Genomic DNA, 21,097 nt, shown 5'->3' on the forward strand with positions numbered 1-21,097 from the left:
AAAACATGTATTCTTATCATATAATCATACTTAATTCAAGGACATTACTAGTCTGATTGTTTTTAGTCAAAAGATGGCGCCAATTTGCTGTATTGGAAACGAATGGCTACCGCAGTAGGAGATATAAGAGTGTTACATTTGGGAACAGTGAAATGCAAAGTTTAGCAGGCAAAACATTTAAGGTGTGGTAACTTTAGAAGACGAAAAGGGTTAATTGTTGATTATCAATACAATGTGTATGAACTCAAAAAATAGTAACTTACAAATCAAGCAGCTTTCTGTTGGTCACCGCGTTCGCGTTGAATCCGCGTAAATAACTTGAACCTTTTGAGAAAATACCCAACCACGTGGATTCCCATTTAAATGATTGGATTACGCCTGCGGAAATTCGCCGAATACCGGTAAACGTAACCACACCTTTATTCTTACCATATAATTAATAATTAAAATAATGCAATGACATTTTTACTACTCTTTTTAGTAGGGTTTTTTAAACATTTAGCTATTAGCTATTCTGACATGTGTATTGGAAACGAGATACAAGACTGCGTAAAGAGAAGATTAGAAAGCGCCATGTTGCATCTGAAATTATACCTAACCATTATACAAATATGACAGCTTAATACGCGGTTAATCAGAATCAAGTTTTCTAGAGAGTCACAAAGGCTACCCAATAATGTGAATAAAATAATTAGACCAGGCTATATCTAGTAGGCTACATTCTTGATACAAATACACTACAAAAGTTTATTGAGAGTTCCATGAGTATGTCTAAAGCTGAAAGTACTTTGATGTTGACATGCTCTGTAGTCCTATGGCATAAGTTGTCCATTAACACATTTAATAAGGCCATAATTGCACAGCACTGGTAGCTCATAGCTATAGCCTAAATGCACCACAGAGTGAAATAGGAACTACTCAATGAGTAGCTAAAGCTATTCCTTGATCAGTTATCAACCACGTGGTCTGATGTATCTCTGTATTCTGTCCAGCTGATCATGAGTTGTTGATTTAAATTACATTTCTGGCCCATGTTACCAGCGTACTGACATCCTCTCATAATCATTGTTAAATTATGTCCATTTAATGCTTCAGAGATCATTTCATTTTATTTTATTTTACACTCCAAAACTAGGAATGTTTTGGGGAATTCTCAATATTTTTTTCTCTGTCCTGACAGTGGAGTTCCTAAATGAAAGGAACATGCAACTTCTGACAAGCAGAAGTTGTTTTGCTTGTATTTTATAATTAAGGCCTATTGTATGTGTGTGTGTGTGTGTGTGTGTGTGTAATGACATATCTGTATAGGCTATAAATGTGAGTATGTTGTATCGTCTCCTGTCCTTCAGCATATGTGTGTCTGTTTGTTTTGCTGACGCTTCATGCTTTGAAAGAGGCACTTGCATTCCTCCGCTATGTCTATCACATACTCAGAGAATGTTGCCCCAGTCTCTGGTGACGCCCTATCCGAGAACTCGGTTGAGATCACCCCAAAAGGTAGGTGTTCAAACATATTTCTCCCCCTTTTATTCCTCTCCCTTTGGTTTCTTTCGCTTCTCATTTTCACCAACGGCACTCTTACCTCACGTCTGTGAGAGTGTTTGTGTTTGTTCCACTGTGATTTCCACCAAATTATCACTTTGTGACCACAGCAGTTCAGGTAAATCATCTCACATGCAGTACAAACTACAGTAAACACACACAGGTTCACACTCAAACTCAAATGAACACGGTAGTCTACACACCTTAACCCACACATGCGTCAATACTAATGCCTGTTCTGGTTTATAGATGACAGGATTTTCTTGAGTAATTGCACATCTGTGAATGGAGAAGTTTGATGTGAAGGTATAGTATATGAAAAGAAGCAAAGGACTCCCACAGAAAGATATCTGCATAGGCATAATCTGTTTATTGTGCTTTCAAAATAAAGCTGACTGTTTTAGAAATGCTGAAGTTACATGCTATGGCTGTATTTGGTGTGTACAAATATGTGGATATTAAAAAAAACATTTTGAGTATGAGAATAATCAATAGAATATACAATTATTTTAACCTTGCACAAGTATACAGATGCTTGCATGTCCTACTGTTGGATGTACTTTGCTTCTTTTGGGATTTACAGTTTCATAGATGTACAGTAACTAGATTATTTTGGTCACATGACTAATTTCAAATGCCTTAAAAGATATTATTAGAATACAATTTCATATAAATACATATGCATGCATATTAAAACACGTGCATTTGTTACTCATTTTTGAAATCCTCTTAATTGACCGATTTAGTTACTCTACATCTATGTGAGAGTGTGCATGTGTAATCAGCTGGGTTGAAGTTGGCTTTCTGAGGTCTTGCTGCTCTAGCCTGGCTGTGTTTGCTATACAGAGGCTAAAGTGGCAACCAAAGACACAGAGACCATAGTGACTGTCACAGAACCAGAGGCAGCCGTACCCATACCTGCTGCTGAGGCCCCACAGCCACAACCCATAGTAATTGTGGTGACTGAACTAGATCCAGTAGAGGGTGAGGTCACAGACACAAGGCCAATAGTGTCAGAGCCTGTAGAGAATGGGCACAATGAGCCAGAGCCAACACAGGCTGAGAAGCTTTTCGAGGTGACCGAGGTAAAAGAAGAGGAGGCTAGTACCTCAAAAGTTCCTGGTGAGTATTACTAAGAGTAAAACTCCAAAAAAAGTTGTCAGTGTTGGGGAAGCAACCTTGAGACTAGTTTGCAAAGCTACATGGTCAAAAACAATTGAGGATTGCAATTGGGCAATCGTAACGTTATTTAAACTAAACTTAAACTAAAAACATTGTTTTTGAGAACTGACCATTAATGGTGTGAATGTCTGTTCATATTCAACAATGGTTTAGATAAGATGAATGGTGTTTATCTTGTCATGTGACTTTTAAATAGTTTACTGCACCTGCCGTGACTCCATATAGAAGAACACAGCTGTTTTTTAAAAATTCATTCAAACTTATTTATTTGTTTATTTATTTATTTAGTTTTACAAATACTGTATAAACACTGTATTTTTTTAAAGTCTTATTATTTTTCTCATTTTAATTATAACATATATTAAATATAAAAACACAATGTATATTTTTATATACACTAACATTAAAAACTGGGGTCGGTACGATTTCATGTTTTTGAAAGAAACCTCTTATGCTTACCAGCTGCATTTATTTGATTTTTTAAAAACTGAATCAATTGAATTGATTCACATTATTTTTCACTTTTTCTTCTTGCAATGCATCAATTATTGCTGGGAATAAAATAAATAGCAGAGCTACTGTAACAATGCTAAAAGTTTGTAAGGTTACTTTCTCCCCAACACTGCAATACTCATACTGTCTAGGTCAAGTACATGTGGGCCAAAAAAGTTGATTTCAAGCAAAACTTTTATAATCACTGATAGCAATACAAGCATTAAACTCTGCGTAACCATTAGTATTTGCAGCATATTTTGTTTTGTTGAACTCTTTAGGGACATTTAACTTATCTAAATAAGTCTAAGCGCCCTATCATACACCTGCCGCAATGCGACACACTGTTTTTTGCAGTCGCCACAATGTTTAAATAGCAAATGCACTCGCGCCCATCTGTTCGCCCATGGAGATGTGTTCCACTCACGCCCATCTGTTCGCTGGTTTGAAAACGAGATGTGTTCAGGTGCATTGTTGGCACATTGCTATTTTGAGGCAAATTAAATCACAGTATTTTTTGTGTTATTTAAAGAGTGTGTTAGTAATGTGTGTATATAGGCAGGTACACAACGTGCGTACACTGCTTATTACACACACAGGGATGTGCAGCAGCACACAAACATTTTTATATATTAAAAATAAAAGGATTCCTCCCTCAAGAAGCGTTAAGTCTTTCTGCTCGCAAATTCCGCCATGTAAATAGCAAATCCTACATGGTGCTAGCGCAACTGGCTTTCAAAGGGAATGGGAGATGAGGAAGCATTACGCCCAAAACACACCCATGACTCGTTTAGGGACAAGGTACAACCATTTTGGACCTTGTGCTTGGCACGCTGACCGTTTTTTTCCATCGTTAAACTAGCAAAAGTGAATTCGAACACGGCCTAAGAGCACTTGGGCCACGCGCTTCAGACCATGTGTTTAAATCATTAAAATAGCACCCTAAATATCCCTTAAATTATATATATACATTAATTTTTTTTGCCTAATGACATCAGAGAAAGGAACTGCCAACAAAAAAATTGCCTTTGATCTAACTTAGGTACATTTTCATCTATCTGGATGTTGAATAATGTACATTGTCCCTTTCACAATAGATAAACAAAAATCTGATATACAGATCTGTAGTTATTACGGCACCACGTTTTGACCCAGGTGTTCATATCTCTCACTTGCATGCAAAGACTCAAAGGTCTTCACATCAAAATCTTTTCAAAGGCCTTTTTTTTTTTTTTTTTTTTACAACTCTAGGTTGCAAATGTTACATTTAATTCCACTTTCTGTAGTCCTTTAAGATCTGTACTGACAGTGCCTGTAAGAAATGTGACCTTTAGTGTGCATGTGTGTGATGTAAATCCCAGAGCAAGTCCGAATGAGTAAGAAAAGTCCAGGCTAAGACATTGTAATCTTGTTTATAAGCAGTTTGTATGTATTTGTGTGTCCTCTAACATTTGAATTTATACTGATCAGCACCTTCACTGAAGAAGTCTGCTAAGACAATAGTTACCCCATTAAAAGGTAATGCCAATGAAAGACACAGAGAAGTATATCAGTCATTGTGCGTTTTGTGTGGAGATGTGTGTATATGTGCATTTGAGCATCACTGTTTTTTTTCTGAAGCTTTAATGATGTGGCTTTTTCGATTATTTAAGTTCAGACAAGTTGCTGAATATTAAATCTGTTCCTGTAGCAACAAAATGAATATTCTGCAATATAGTTTCTTTGCGTATTGCAAAATAATGCTCATGGGTTTCACCGAAGCCAAAATATAACCTCACACTTCCTTCCATCTCCACATATGTTGCTTCATGGCTTGGCAGGCCACCATATAAGCATGTGGTTGTATACAGATTGCTTCTGTCTGGCAAAAAAAACAACACACTTATCGCATTTCATCGTCACACACGTATACACAACAGCAACATAATGACATACCATTCATCTCATGCTTATCAAAAACACGTGCAAACATTCCCAGCATTCCATCTTTCATTTGTAAGTGGGTTCATGGTGAATTTGAAGTTCATGTTTGTCTGTGCAAATGCATGCTGTGTTTGGTCTATGGCTGGAAATGGAGTTCAGTGATAGGTGGGTGTATGTGTCAATCACACCTTTATTTCAGATAAAGATGATGATGTCACCGCCAGCACCCCATCACCTCCACCTCCAGCAGGTTGGTAGCCATGATGACCCATCTTCATCAAATCACTGTAGTTCTTTTACTAATGTTGTTTCTACGAACATGCCAGTGTAGTCCAGTCATAAAACAAACTAAAGGTTGAGCTAAAAAAATGATATTTATGGCTCTACAGTTGAAAAAAGGAACGCATGCATGTAAAAACATATGCACTTAATGTTTGTGATTTCTGCCTGACTTCTACAAGCATTTAGGCCCTTTATATAATATATAATCATATCTATATAAAGGAAGGTTTGCAGAAGATCATGTCTGATTTCTGACATGATGTGCTTGTACAAACATGCATAAAGTTTTTGCATATGAACAATATTTTAATGTTTTAAATGTATGCAGTCAAATTAAAAAAGAAAAAAATATAATTATAAAGAAGCTTAACCTGTCAAAGTATGCAACATTTTATATATATATATATATATTTTTTTTTTTTGGCCGATAAACAAACCTCACCTTGGCAAAACAGATACTCATAATGAATAATATTTTGCTTTTTTTTCACAGAGAATGGCAGCACACCCAAGAAACTTTCTATTGACCTTCCTAGTAAGAGTCTTTTATTAAATAATGCCCCCATTACTCTCAGTCCAGAGGTTTATTTTTAGATTATATGTGAATCTATTCATTTGAGCAAACAGGTTCAGGATTAATGAGGCTATTTATAACGGATCGAGATCATTGCCCTGTGAATTTACATTTCCTTGCAGTGCACCATACGTTGAAATTCCTCTGAGGATGCTGGAAAACCATAAAACATATTTCAGATTTATTTAATCAAATTAAAGATATAACTGTAATTGCAAATTAAAAACAAGTAAGTGTATGCAAATATACAAATACTTTTAAACGCAGTCAAGCACAATAATTCCTGAAAAGACATTTAAACGTATGGAATGACGCATAACATTAACAACCTGTTCCTGCTTTCAGTTCATGTTTTATATGTGGATTGTGTGTAACAGTGTGTTGGCCGCAATGGACTTTACAGTACTATTTCTTATAATATGCTGTAAATTTCTCTCTGTCTCTGTTTAGATGATAGCGACCCTGAGTCAACCAGGGGGAGAAAAGACTCAGGTAATTCTGTAATTCTATAGTAGACGCTTTAACTGAAACAAAGGCCGAAATAGGTCTAATAAAAGCATAATAAGACATTTTCAGTGCATCATTTTCCCACAGTGGACCGCCAAATGCAACGGGTAAATAGATACATTTGGCAAGAGCGGTTTAATAATTCCAAACCCCATCTTGAAAGAAACTGGAGGGGTTTTGGAGATCATCTGCTTTTTCATATTCCATGGGAAAATGAATGGCATAGTTTATATTTTTATTGGTACAAGATTTAATCTCACCATTGATCATTGACTAAAACATCTGTGAAATCTCACTGAGCAATCAGAATATTTGCCGAAATGATTTTGCTACAATATATATACATATGTTAACTGATTCTCTCTTTTCCCTCTTAAAGGTCATTGTTCTGTGTCTTTATGCTTTCCATGTTGCTTTGCGGCAGCAATGTGTGATGACGATGTGTCACTGTGTTTGCTGAGTATTATGTGTGTCAGTTCAGGCAATTGGATGATTGCAAGATGTGACAACAACCTTTATAATAACTTTCATTAAGTCATTAAAAACATGATTATTTGAAAATATATTTGAATACAAGTGAATATTTCAACTAATTATCTAATAAGTATTAGTATAGTATAAAATGAAAGTTATTATAAAGCTACCAAAATGTATGAGTGGGATAAGTGTGTTCTTTCTCCTAATTGATCAGTGTGGTCTCTGGGGGATGGACAGCCGCCTGAGGACATTGACAAACAGATTGACACTCCACCACTCTCGATTCTGTTGATTGAAAAGCCCCAGAGTGGCTCCATCACTGTAGGTCAGTAAATGCAGCTTTGTAATCCCTGTTGATTCTTAAAGGGATAGTTCACCCAAAAATGAAAATGTAATGTTTATCTGCTTACCCCCTGGGCATCCAAGGTGTGTTTGTTTCTTCAGTAGAACACAAATGAAGATTTTTAACTCCAACCGTTGCTCGTATCACTATGAGAGTAAAAAACACATGGACATTCTAGGGGTTGAATGACTTTTTTAAAGTCGACATTTATGTGATGAAAGTTGAGACGACGTCGCCTAGTCACTGATGACGTCATTAATAAACAAATAAGCCTGAACCTTGAGCTGAGACGCAAACTCGGGTCTTCTTGAGCACATGACAGCTATGGTATATGATACAGCACTGCCCATATGGTTATTGGTCTAACAGCTTTTGTATCAGCATAACAGCTTTGGTCTTATGGTCGTCATATTTCTCACAGATTTCTGCTCGTTCTGAATAAGATAAAGTAGCACAATGAAGATTATATGTATATGAATGCATTAGTGAGTGATTGCTTGTGAATTTGTTCTACCTGCCAGCGTCTCTCTACTAATGAAGCTGTGAGTTTTAGTTATCAAGAAATATATCCTAGAACTTTTCAGTTTCTAAGCTATTTTATTGATAAATCACTGAACAGTGTTGACAATACATTTCTGCGCTACTGAATGGTTTGTGTGAGACGTGCGTGATCTCCGCGTGATCAGCTATGTGTGCGTGTTGCAATCATAGACAGTAAAAGAAATGGACGGAGCGATCCCATTGCCTTCTACGGCGTTAAGTGATGTCAGTATAGGAGCACTCACTTCCTGATGGCTGAGCGAACTGCGCAGGCTCAGACTGAGCTTGACGACGTAGATGTGACGTGAGCCTCCTGTCTGACAGCTGTAGGTGTTCTAGTAGTTGTGGAAAGTGAAAGCTGAATCACGTTTAAATATTTTCTCCCGTTGCTTTTGGCTCACTATGGGCTTCTCCCCATTCTTCTCCCTTGACTTTATCAGACTTTATGTCTCCACGTCCCCCCGACTGTCTCATAGACAGTAAAAGATTGCCTGCGAGCGTCTCCTCAGGTCTATACGGTAATTTCTCAACTGTGCGACAGAGTCGCGTTGGTTATGACGCAATAGTTAGCCTATTTTTACAAAAACAGCTTCTACGGGGCGATAGTGTAAGATACAAGGTAACGGAGCCTTTTATGCATTGTCGTGTTTCTTTAGAAATAAACAATGGACAAATGGAGTCTTTAAACGTCTCAGATGTAAAGTTATTCACTGTTAAAGTGACTCAAAAATGAATGGGAGTCAATGGGATGCTAACAGCAGGTGATGGCTTGGTTAGCAATGGCAGCCCCTAGGGGTGGAACGCTTTCCGAGTGCTAGATTACCCCCTTGGTTGCAATACAGCACGCATTCGTTTGCGATGATTAACTTACATGTACAATAAGCATGCATTCTCCTGATCAATTTTGAGCATCCAGGTGGTATAATCAAACATGTCTTGTGGAGCTCTCAGAGTATGCATTTATTTGCCATTTTTAACTGTGGAAAACAGAGCCTGCGTGTCAGGAAATGGCTTATCCTGTTGCGCCCTCTATAGGCCAGCGACTAGTCGACGTCAAGCTTAAAGCGTCATGAAAGAGCATTAAAGTCGACTAGTCGACTAGTCGGTGCAACCCCTAGGACATACAAATCCATATTAAACCCTGTGGCTCGTGGCAACATATTGATGTCTTAAGACACAAAACCATCAGCAGAAGACCTTCTCTGGCGGAAGTAATGGCTTTGGGAATATTAGATGAGATTCATCTGCATTGATGTAAAAAAAAAAAAAAAAAAAATACTGTTCGGTTTCTCGCAGAAACCGATCGTTCCGTGTCTTAAGACATCAATGTGTCCCCACGAGCCACAGGGTTTAATATGGATTCGTATGTCTATGTATTTTTTACTCTTATAGTGGCTCTCATAGAAAAACACCCCATTGACAAGCATTATATGAGCAACGGTTGGAGTTAAAAACCTTCATTTGTGTTTTACTGAAGAAACAAACACACCTACATCTTGGATGCCCTGGGGTTAAGCAGATAAACATCACATTCTCATTTTTGGGTGAACCATCCCTTTAAAGTGCCCCTATTATGCTTTCTCAGATATTACCTTTCATGTAGTGTGTTGCATAGCTGTTTGTGAAGTTTCAAAGATCAAAGTGCATGATAAACAGAGTTATTTTCTCCCAAAAGAAAGAACCGATTCTGAACAGCCTGAAATGAGACTTGCCTGCCAATGGCCTTCATTAGCTGTCCGTAAAAAAACGTCAACTATGATCCGCCCTCAAACACTAGTTGGAAAGCTGAGGCGTGAAAGAGTTTAGTGTTGTAAACATGTTGAGAAGAAGCTGTTTTCCTCGCTACGAAAGCATGCGACTTTTCATGCACTTCCAAAGAATGAGAACTTGGGCCCAAATTGATACGGTAAAACCCACACCATTGTTAGAGGCTATTGACACAGACATTTTTTGTAGTTTTTCTATGTAAACAACCAACCTGTTGGCTAGACAGAGGTGTATAAACATTGCACTCACATCTTTTGCAGCATCCCACACGACACAGCTTTATAAAAACATAGCGCTCAAGATAAAATCAGTTCAACTTTTTAAACAAAAACATCTCTCGAGACTTTTCAAAAACGTGTTCAAAAACAAGCCCTTATTGTTTGTGTCACTGTGGAAGTCTCCGGGGCTGAAGTTAAGATGTGGTGATAGACGATTCTTTTCTGACACATACTGTAAGTGGTCGTCCAATTACAACAGACTGGGTCGTCTGACCAATCAGAGAAGAGCAGGCTCTCGAAAAACGAAGGGGTTTAGAGAGACTGAATCTTCGAATTAACCATTTTCAGAATCTTTGAGAAATTAGGTAATGTGCAATATATATTATGTGTTTTTTTTATTTTTATCTTGGATGCATATAAACCTATTGTAGAAGACTTCCAAACAAAATGAGGAACTTTTAAAGTAGCATATTAAGCCCTGTTTCCATTGAAATGACCCAGAACAGTGTAGTCCCAGGAACTTTTTACCCCCAGACCTGTTGCTGTCTGCTTTTCCATCGCGGTCTAAAGTACTGTGAAGATTAGTCTGGTGATGTCGGACTATTTGGAGTCAACCAATAAAAATGCTGCGTGAACATAACAAATCAGCATGTTCAGCACCCAAGTTCCACCCCAAAAGTTCCTTAACTTTGAAAAAGTACTACCTCTAGAGAAGGGACTTTTTTAGGGGGGAATTTTTACCCGGAACTTCATTTAGAACCTGGTTCCTGCAGTCAAAACACACCAAATACCACCCCCAAGTCCCTGGTACCTGGGGAAATTTCCTGCGTTGTAAACACGGCTATAGAGGCTCTTATGCCATCTTTAAGATTTCACCATTTTTGTTCAACCAGCACAACTTCAGTACGTTTTATTTTGTTGTTTGAAAGGTGGCGACATCACCTTCGTTGCTAAGGTGGAGGCCAAAGACTTGCTTCGTAAACCAACCATTAAGTGGTTCAAGGGCAAGTGGATGGATCTGGCTAGCAAGACTGGGAAGCACCTGCAGCTTAAAGAATCTTTTGATCGCTTTTCCAAGGTGATCCCGCTCAACCAACATATTTAAAAAAGCATTTGCATAACTTTCCTATTGTTTAAGCATTGTTTTTTGTTTGGCTGTAGATTCACACATTTGAGATGCACATCATTAAGGCAAAGGAGAACTATGCAGGGAATTACAGATGTGAGGTCACCTACAAAGACAAATTTGATAGCTGCTCTTTTGACCTGGAGGTCAAAGGTTTGTTATCTGATTAAACACAACAAACACTTACAAATACATGTGCACTACCAAGTTTGGGTCGTTACAATTTCCCCACCCCAGTTTTACTAAAATGAAAACTTTTATTCAGCAAGGACACATCAGAATGATCCAAAAGTTACAAAATATCGCTATTTTAAATGAATGGTGTTTTTTGAACTTTCTATCCATCAAAGAATCCTGTAAACAATGTATCAAGGATTTCACCCAAAAAAAAAAAAAAACTATTTTCAAATTTCAATATTGATAAACATAAGAGCATATCAACATATTAGAATAATTTCTGAAGGATTGTGTGATTGAAGACTGGAGGAAAGGTTGCTGAAATTCAGCTTTGCCATCACAGGAATTTATTTTAATTAAAAAATATATTTCAAATTATAATATTTCACAACATTTCATTTTTTTCCCCCGCAAGAATATTAAATAAACGAAGCCTTGGTGAGCATTAGAGACTTCTATCAAAAACATTTTTAAAAAATCTTACAGACCTCAAACTTTTAGTGTACATTTTATCCATTTATTATATTTAATCTTTTTTTCTTCTTTTTTTTCTTCTCAGATGTCCCAGAGGGTTCTCAGAGCATTGATATTCGCTCAGCTTTCAAAAGAAGGTAAAGGGGGACCATCCTCCCCCAAAATAATTTTTGAAGAGAAATATATAGAAATGTTCAGCAAAATGGCTGAAAAAATTAAAAAGAGCTGTTTAGTAATCATTATAATTTTTATTATAAAAAATACATATAATGATATTGTTATTGTGTTATTTTAACACTTATTAGGTAGTTTATCGTCTTTGTAGCACATAAAGGTGAACTATATCAGTGATATATAAACTATAATGATATTTATTACATTATTGTTGCAATATCATTCAGAATTAACAGTTAAAGTAAAGTAAATCAACAAAATGATGTATAAACATGGTTTGATATATCCATGATATATCAAATATAATGACATAATTAATATATGTAATATATATATATATATATATATATATATATATATATATATATATATATATATATATATATATATATATATATACAGTTATAATATCATTCAGAGTTTAAAAAAATCATACTTGATTTATTCAACATTAAATATTATTTTCCAGCATAAGTGATGCATTACAGTGCCCGAAGTATAAGATCTTCTCTGTGAATGTTTAATCAATTAAAACAGGACTTCTGTTCCAGTAATCCTCAACAAACCGATGTAAAAACATGGTTTGATGAAGGGCTGGATTACCAGAAAGTTCTCAGTTAACCATTTTGTCGAATATATTTACCACCAAATCAACCCGTCGACCAAACCAACGTGTTGAACTTGTTCAAAGGCCAACGCTTGCACTGGGAACTTCCAACCCAACAATGTGTCACAAAAGCAACGCAAACTGTCCAAGCTCATACTGTTCTCCCAAAGTAACATTGGGAGAATCGGTCATGAGACCAGCCTTGGTAGTTTGTGCACAAATCAGTTCGCCCAACGCCAGTGCTTTGGTACTCGGCCGCAAAGTGAAAGGTTCTTGTGTACACCTCAATCCTGCATTCGTTTGAATGCAGAGATTGCAGGCGCTTGCGTTGTTCTTTTAGCATTGTTTGATTCTGATGTTTGTGACTTTTCTGATTCAATTTCCATTAATCTCTTGTGAACAACAGCAGTGAAGGCCAGGACGATGCAGGCGAGCTTGACTTTAGTGGGCTTCTCAAACATAGGTGAGAACTCCAATCTGGCCCTCACAGGGGACCAAATCTTTCTTTATTTTTTGGACCTTTTTTCTTTCTTAAGCCCTGACAGGGGTGTCTTTTTCTTCAATCCTTCTTTTACACTGTTGTTAAAATTCAACATTATCTTTTGACACTCTTAAAATAAATTTCTTCATGTCATTCACTGCGACAAAGCAACTACTCTGCCCTTAAACATTTAACCAGCCTGTAATGTGGAAAACGATATTTATGTGCCATTATTGATATTATTTTGGCATATAATTAATTGCAAGTGTATTTTGTTACCAACATATAGGCAATACTAGAATCAGACAAAATATCATCATTCACACAAACTTATTTTTGTAGTTTTGCCTCTTTTTTTTTTTTTGTGAGGTTTTGCTTTAGTATTTTGTTGTTAGCTAAATAGCATAAGTTAAACTCCTGCATAATGGAGAAAAAAGTTCGAAAATTATCTTGGCTTGTCTCTTTTTCTTCCCCACACATTCAGACACGGCAGGTTAGTATCGTAGGTAATTAAACGATTAGACGTTATCACTGGTAAGTATTATAATCCTTTAGCTTCCCAAGCATGACCTGAACAGGAACTGTATAAGCAAGAGTGTTGGCCTACTGTAGTCTGGTAACACTTTATTTAAAGACAGCATTCATTAAAGATTCAGCAACGCTCAGCAATGATGGAAACGACCCTTTAGAATTCAGAACCTGACGAAAAGGCCACGTTTCCCACTCATTTACGAGTTGTTGGTGGAGCACTTCTACATGAAGCTGTGAAATAGTGTTATCGCTACTTTTGTTCATGTAATCTTGATTTATACTCGAGAAGCAAGACACGCAACTGCAACTGCAAACCTCCGGTGTTCTTAATACTTGCCTGAGCAACTGCAGACTTGTTGAAACGCATTAAAAACATGAAAATAATAATGTTGCCTCCGGACATTCAGGGAAATGTCTGTGTAAGAAGAGGGCTGAATGACAAAAGCTGATGATTACTAATTTAGTTGTCTCACCCTGATCATGTTTAACGACTGTGATCATGTATAACAACAATATTCACACCTAATAAACCCTGACATCTAACCCTAATATAAAAGAAAACTACTACATTGAGAGATGTGTTTAGATAGGACCCCTACAAAGAGATGGGTACAGTTTAAACAGGACAGAGTCAACAGATTAATGAATTAAGGATTATAATTAGGGCTGACAATTAATTTCTATCTATCTATCTATCTATCTATCTATCTATCTATCTATCTATCTATCTATCTATCTATCTATCTATCTATCTATCTATCTATCTATCTATCTATCTATCTATCTATCTATCTATCTATCTATCTATCTATCTATCTATCTATCTATCTATGTTCTTTCTGCATATTTTTTTAAGTTGATCTATTTCTATATCAATCAAATAGACCTACAATAATTAAAAAAAAACGTACATGTCATTGGCCATCATTTTTGGCCTATTTATTTTTCTGGTCTTTATGTCAAATACAGTTAAAACTTTTAATAACACATTCTGAGACCTGCACTAAATAAATTTTACATTGACAGCTCTAATGATAAATCTCCCTAATATAATTCACATTATAATACATTGAATCAAATGTTACATTTGTAGTAAATGATTCGGTTTGTACATCCATCATGAGCACGATCAGGTGTTAACCACATGTTCCATAACCCAATGTTCTCCACTTTTCACTGACTTTTTCACTTATCCTTTCCAATCACAGTGAAATCGAATAGTAGTAGCTCCTCACTAAATTCGTGTCCCCAATCATGAACACAACACCATCCCTTCCTTGATCATGTGATCCACCGTGTAGCTAAAAACTAGTCAGGCATCTCTCCCTGTAACAGGTTACCAATGACATAGAAGGGATGTTCCTGCCCATCTCTTTGTGTGACATGTATTGAGGGACTAGAAAAAAGCAGGATAGTAGTTCCTCAACACATGTTGAGAGAGCCCTAGCCGTGACCTCTGACCTCATACTGTCTTACTGCTCTGTGATGTCAGGGAGCACAAGCAAGAGGAAACTCCCGAGGTGGACGTGTGGGAGATTTTGAAAAACGCTCGACCTGATGAATATGAGAAGATTGCTTTTACGTATGGCATCACCGATCTCAGAGGCCTGCTAAAAAGACTGAAGAAAACCAAAAAGGAAGAGAAAAAGAGCGAAGGTGCTAATTTAACCTCTGTTAGTCTGATAATGGGGAATATTCAGTCTAGATATATTGTTAAAGGGTTCGTTCACCCAAAAATTAGCATTCTTTTATAATTTACTCACCCTCATGTCGTTCCAAATGCACAAGACACTCGTTCATCTTCAGAACATAAATGATGGTATTCTTTAATGAAATCTGAGTGATTTGTGTACCTCCACTGTCAGTCTATGCAACTACCAGTTAGATACTTTAAAAAGTTCATAAAGAGATCGTAAAACTAAGCCATATGAATTGAGTGGTGTTTTGGAATTTGGAATTTAGGCTTTTATTCACATACCAGTGAATGCTGTCTAGTTTACAGACTGTAAATGAAGGGACAGAAATCTCTCAGAAAATATCTTCATTTGTGTCCTGAAGATGAACAAAAGTCTTCCAAGTTTGGAACAACATGAGGGTGAATAATTAATGGCGGATTTAACATTTTTGTGTAAACTAGCACTTTTTAATGTAGTTTCATGAATTCTTTTGAAAATACCACATAGCCAATTTCTTCTCTTGAAACTGCATCTGCATTCATTTTCCACTGCAGCATTTGCCAAGAGACTGGAACCTGCATATCAGGCGGACAAAGGTGGAAAGATTCGGTTAATTGTGGACCTCGCTGACCCGACTGTGGAGTTAAAATGGTACAAGAACGGACAAGAGATCCGGCCTACTCCAAAGTATGTCACCCCCTATTCTTACATGCTCTTTTTTACAACTACATTCAGAAACACGCTCATATGAATCCCTCTGTAAACGCCAACATGTTTAAAACCCCTTATTTATTGTGTTCTTCCGCTTGCTGGGCACAAGGATGCAGAAACACACCCTCCGCACACGCCACACACACACACGTCTGGTTCCCTATCTTTGTGGGGACTCTCCATAGACATAATGGTTTTTATACCGTACAACCGTATTTTCTATCCCCCTACACTGCCCCTGCCCCTAAACCTACCCATCACAGGAAGCATTCTGCATTTTTACTTTCTCAAAAAAACTCATCCTGTATGATTTATAAGCCTTTTGAAAAGTGGGGACCACTGGCTGGTTCCCACAATGTAGGTTTTACTATCCTTATGGGGACATTTGGTCCCCACGATGTAATATAAATAAGGGCACACACACACACACACACACACACACACACACACACACACACACACACACACACACACACACACACACACACACACACAAGTGAACCATCAGCATTTCATACCCGGCAAACACACAACGTTCTTAAAGCATTAATCTGTGCCTTCTGATAACTTCCAGAAATGTTTAAAGGACGTTATGTGAGTGAAGGCCAATGTGAAGCTCTTGAGCTACATTTGAAGTTTTCAATGTAGTGTACAATGAGTAATTAACAACAGGAATCTGTATAGGAAAAAGGCACCACCACCCTCACAGGACTTTAATAGAGTTGCAAAAGCTACCTGAATTTTGTACATTAAATGCATATATTTATCTCTTATGATATGCTGAAATGTTTCATGGTAATATTGTACAAATTATATATATATATATATATATATATATATATATATATATATATATATATATATATATATATATATATATATATATATATATATATAATATCATAACATATTTAAACATAATTTTATTTTTATAATACATCTTATATTTTGTATTTGTATTTTTAGTTGCACCAATTAAGCTATTTTCCACAAGAAAATATTAGTTTGTATTAATGTGTATTAAAGTGCTAAATATATATTTTTAAAGATTTATTTTTTAAAGATTCAGCAAGAAGTACATGGATGCAACTGTATAGTTTATATAATGGTATTTATCTTGCTTAATTTGTCAATAATCTTAATTTGTCAATAATTGTAAAGGACAGTAATGTAGATCTATAAAGTTATTTGAATATGAAGGCAGCAGATATTTCAACCCACTTTTCTTTGTAAAAGCAATTCAATTAAAGCCATTTGGGTGGTCCGTGCAGTTTTCTGGTTGCTTATCTTCAATGATGTTCATTCATTCCAGTATTCCCTGCTTTTGGTGGGAATCTCTCTTTTTCTTCTTCCACCTTTTCTCTTTTCTCTCTCTCTACTTCTCTGTATAACTGTAACACTAATAGCTCTTCCAGCCCTGTTTGATCTAGGCATGATGTCTATCTATCCTTTCTGTCTGTTATGCAATGGTGATACCACCTGTCTGCTATAACCTCCACTTCCACCTTCTCCATCCTTTGCTCCGGCTGTTCTGGCTCCTCTGTTCACCATAAAGTAACAGAAAGTAAGTCAGCCAGTCCTCAGGACTGTCTTGTATATTTGACCTGAACCAAATGAGTGACGTCTTTTCTGCTGTATGAATCTGTTCTGATGGTTTACATGCTATGTATATTGCAAATGTTAAATTAAACAAACAACAATAACAAATCTACAAATAATTAAGCAATCACACAAGCAAGAGTTCTGAATATCATCACATACACGATTTAAGCACCATATGGCCAGCTATTTTGTCAATTTTTTTCTCTCCTAACAAAAACACTTATAAAGGAAGCCAAAGCAGGATCAACCTTTGTGTATCTACACTGTAAAAAAAGTCTGTATAAATAGAGCACTGTACACTGAAAAAAATGTTTTTAAAAAGTAAGTAACCTGATTGCCTTAAAACTGTGTTTATTGAAATTAAGAATTCGAGTTGATACAATGAAGGAAATTAGTTTAATAAATAGAAATTCAAAATAATATTGTATCTGAACCACATAAAAATGTGATAAATCATGAAAATAGCACAATTTTGCATGTGTCACTGCGTCATACAAAAATGTTTTAATAATATTTGAATAAAGGTTGTCGATTGTCAAAAATGTATTGTATTAACTAAAACAAATTTCAAAATTTTAGGGCAACCAGGTAACTTCTTTTTTTCCCTCTGTTTTTTTTTTTTTTTTTTTACAATGTACTGTGAGCAAATTACATTTAGATCAACCACATGGAAGGAAAAGAGCTATCTGGTGCATAATATAAATTATTTATGATTTCTATTTCCTATCTAAGCTTTTCAATAGTGGAATTCAATAGTAATATAGTAAATAATAAAAAAGTTAGCAAAAGACTGACTGAATATGAATGACTACATAGAGAGAATGAATGAATAAATAAATGATTTAAATTAATCAAAAGAAAGAAAGAAAAAATAAATGAATAAATAATGAATAAATTAAAGTAACATAAATAAAAGATAAAATAAATTTAAAAATAAATAACACCTAAATATTTTTCTTGACAATCCTGCTGTCAATAATCATAAATGATATTCCACGTTGGCGTTAACTAATAATGTAAAGTTATGGTCAAAAGTAAAATTAGCCTTTGATATGTTAACTTTCAGTAACTAATGAATTAACTGTTCAGGTATATCTTTGAGCACAAAGGCACTCAACGGATAATGGTTATTAACAACTGTCAGATGAACGATGATGCTGCCTACTCAGTCACTGCAGGAGATGAGAAGTGCACCACTGAACTGTTTGTGAAAGGTACATCCACTCTTCCCTGCCTACCAGACGATTTCATACTTAAATGTGATGGAAGTGATCAAAAATGACTGATTTATAACTACTTTCCTGAACGCTGTCTTTAATGATTTAATCCTGGTCTCCTTTGGTCCTCTTATAGAACTGCCTGTGAACATAGTGAAAGAGCTGGAGCCCGTGAAAACCACAGTGAACGAGAGAATTGAACTGGAGTGCGAGGTGTCTGAGGAAGGAGCAAAAGTTAAATGGTATGTGTAATGGAGATTTTATGTGTTGGTTTTTGTGTTTAATACAAAGCAAAATAAAAAGTATTTTATTTTGAAAAAGTAAAAAAGCTCAACCTGTTTTGCTGACTGTCTGGTAAAGGATGAAGAATGGAGTGGAGGTACCCACAGGAGTGCGATCACGGTACCGTGTGAAAAGCGAGGGAAGCAAACACTGGCTGATAATTGATGACGCCACAAAGGATGACACTGGCACCTACTCCCTAATGGCCACCGGGGGCACCAGTCAGGCTCACGTTCAAGTCGACTGTATGATATTATTGCTTTTTGAGAGCATCAAAACATTTTAGTTTGATCCCCTTCTCTCCTCTTCATTAAATGTTGTTTTTTCCCCTTTTTATTTTCCTACCTGTTACGTGCAATTGGATGATTCAGTGAAGCCTCTGAAGGTTTTAATGGATCTACAAAGTGTGACAGTGTTGTTGGGTCAACCTCTTAGACTGAACTGTGAGATTTACCCCGGAAATGTCCCGGGCCGTTGGTACAAGAACGGCCAGCTGATCCAGCCTAATGACCGTATCAACATTTTGCACAAAAACAAGTATGCCAACTTAGTTGTTTTTGCTCAATAACACCAGCTTATCATTCTCATAAACCGCATATACAGTCTTGTTCAAAATAATAGCAGTACAATGTGACTAACCAGAATAATCAAGGTTTTTAGTATATTTTTTATTGCTACGTGGCAAACAAGTTACCAGTAGGTTCAGTAGATTGTCAGAAAACAAATGAGACCCAGCATTCATGATATGCACGCTCTTAAGGCTGTGCAATTGGGCAATTAGTTGAAAGGGGTGTGTTCAAAAAAATAGCAGTGTCTACCTTTGACTGTACAAACTCAAAACTATTTTGTACAAAAAATTTTTTTTCTGGGATTTAGCAATCCTGTGAATCACTAAACTAATATTTAGTTGTATGACCACAGTTTTTTAAAACTGCTTGACATCTGTGTGGCATGGAGTCAACCAACTTGTGGCACCTCTCAGCTGTTATTCCACTCCATGATTCTTTAACAACATTCCACAATTCATTCACATTTCTTGGTTTTGCTTCAGAAACAGCATTTTTGATATCACCCCACAAGTTCTCAATTGGATTAAGGTCTGGAGATTGGGCTGGCCACTCCATAACATTAATTTTGTTGGTTTGGAACCAAGACTTTGCCCGTTTACTAGTGTGTTTTGGGTCATTGTCTTGTTGAAACAACCGTTTCAAGGGCATGTCCTCTTCAGCATAAGGCAACATGACCTCTTCAAGTATTTTAACAAATGCAAACTGATCCATGATCCCTGGTATGCGATAAATAGGCCCAACACCATAGTAGGAGAAACATGCCCATATCATGATGCTTGCACCTCCATGCTTCACTGTCTTCACTGTGTACTGTGGCTTGAATTCAGAGTTTGGGGGTCGTCTCACAAACTGCCTGTGGCCCTTGGACCCAAAAAGTACAATTTTACTCTCATCAGTCCACAAAATGTTCCTCCATTTCTCTTTAGGCCAGTTGATGTGTTCTTTGGCAAATTGTAACCTCTTCTGCACATGCCTTTTTTTTAACAGAGGGACTTTGCGGGGGATTCTTGAAAATAGATTAGCTTCACACAGACGTCTTCTAACTGTCACAGTACTTACAGGTAACTCCAGACTGTCTTTGATCATCCTGGAGGTGATCATTGGCTGAGCCTTTGCCATTCTGGTTATTCTTCTATCCATTTTGATGGTTGTCTTCCGTTTTCTTCCACGTCTCTCTGGTTTTGCTCTCCATTTTAAGGCATTGGAGATCATTTTAGCTGAACAGCCTATCATTTTTTGCACCTCTTTATAGGTTTTCCCCTCTCTAATCAACTTTTTAATCAAAGTACGCTGTTCTTCTGAACAATGTCTTGAACGACCCATTTTCCTCAGCTTTCAAATGCATGTTCAACAAGTGTTGGCTTCATCCTTAAATAGGGGCCACCTGATTCACACCTGTTTCTTCACAAAATTGATGACCTCAGTGATTGAATGCCACACTGCTATTTTTTTGAACACACCCCTTTCAACTAATTCAACTAATTGCCCAGTTGCACAGCCTTAAGAGCGTGCATATCATGAATGCTGGGTCTCATTTGTTTTCTGAGAATCTACTGAACCTACTGGTAACTTGTTTGCCACGTAGCAATAAAAAATATACTAAAAACCTTGATTATTCTGGTT

At 36.6% G+C, this 21,097-nt stretch overlaps 1 protein-coding gene across 3 annotated transcripts in view; it reads left to right on the forward strand.

The window, feature by feature from the left end:
* Nucleotides 1-21,097, forward strand: part of mybpc1 (myosin binding protein C1) — a 45,928-nt gene that overhangs the window by 7,214 nt on the left and 17,617 nt on the right. The window contains exons 3-19 of one of the 3 annotated variants that reach the window (XM_067427333.1): nucleotides 1,435-1,497; nucleotides 2,389-2,664; nucleotides 4,687-4,734; nucleotides 5,339-5,389; nucleotides 5,915-5,956; nucleotides 6,446-6,487; nucleotides 7,194-7,304; nucleotides 10,777-10,925; nucleotides 11,009-11,126; nucleotides 11,710-11,761; nucleotides 12,812-12,868; nucleotides 14,910-15,073; nucleotides 15,648-15,780; nucleotides 18,496-18,620; nucleotides 18,760-18,865; nucleotides 18,984-19,150; nucleotides 19,277-19,442. In XM_067427333.1, coding sequence (XP_067283434.1) covers nucleotides 1,435-1,497; nucleotides 2,389-2,664; nucleotides 4,687-4,734; nucleotides 5,339-5,389; nucleotides 5,915-5,956; nucleotides 6,446-6,487; nucleotides 7,194-7,304; nucleotides 10,777-10,925; nucleotides 11,009-11,126; nucleotides 11,710-11,761; nucleotides 12,812-12,868; nucleotides 14,910-15,073; nucleotides 15,648-15,780; nucleotides 18,496-18,620; nucleotides 18,760-18,865; nucleotides 18,984-19,150; nucleotides 19,277-19,442 — 1,870 coding nt within the window. The remainder of the gene's footprint in view (nucleotides 1-1,434; nucleotides 1,498-2,388; nucleotides 2,665-4,686; nucleotides 4,735-5,338; nucleotides 5,390-5,914; nucleotides 5,957-6,445; nucleotides 6,488-7,193; nucleotides 7,305-10,776; nucleotides 10,926-11,008; nucleotides 11,127-11,709; nucleotides 11,762-12,811; nucleotides 12,869-14,909; nucleotides 15,074-15,647; nucleotides 15,781-18,495; nucleotides 18,621-18,759; nucleotides 18,866-18,983; nucleotides 19,151-19,276; nucleotides 19,443-21,097) is intronic. The other 2 variants (XM_067427336.1, XM_067427334.1) reach the window with 2 other exon arrangements.

Source organism: Pseudorasbora parva, chromosome 20 (assembly GCF_024679245.1).
Source record: "Pseudorasbora parva isolate DD20220531a chromosome 20, ASM2467924v1, whole genome shotgun sequence".
NCBI lineage: Eukaryota > Metazoa > Chordata > Actinopteri > Cypriniformes > Gobionidae > Pseudorasbora > Pseudorasbora parva.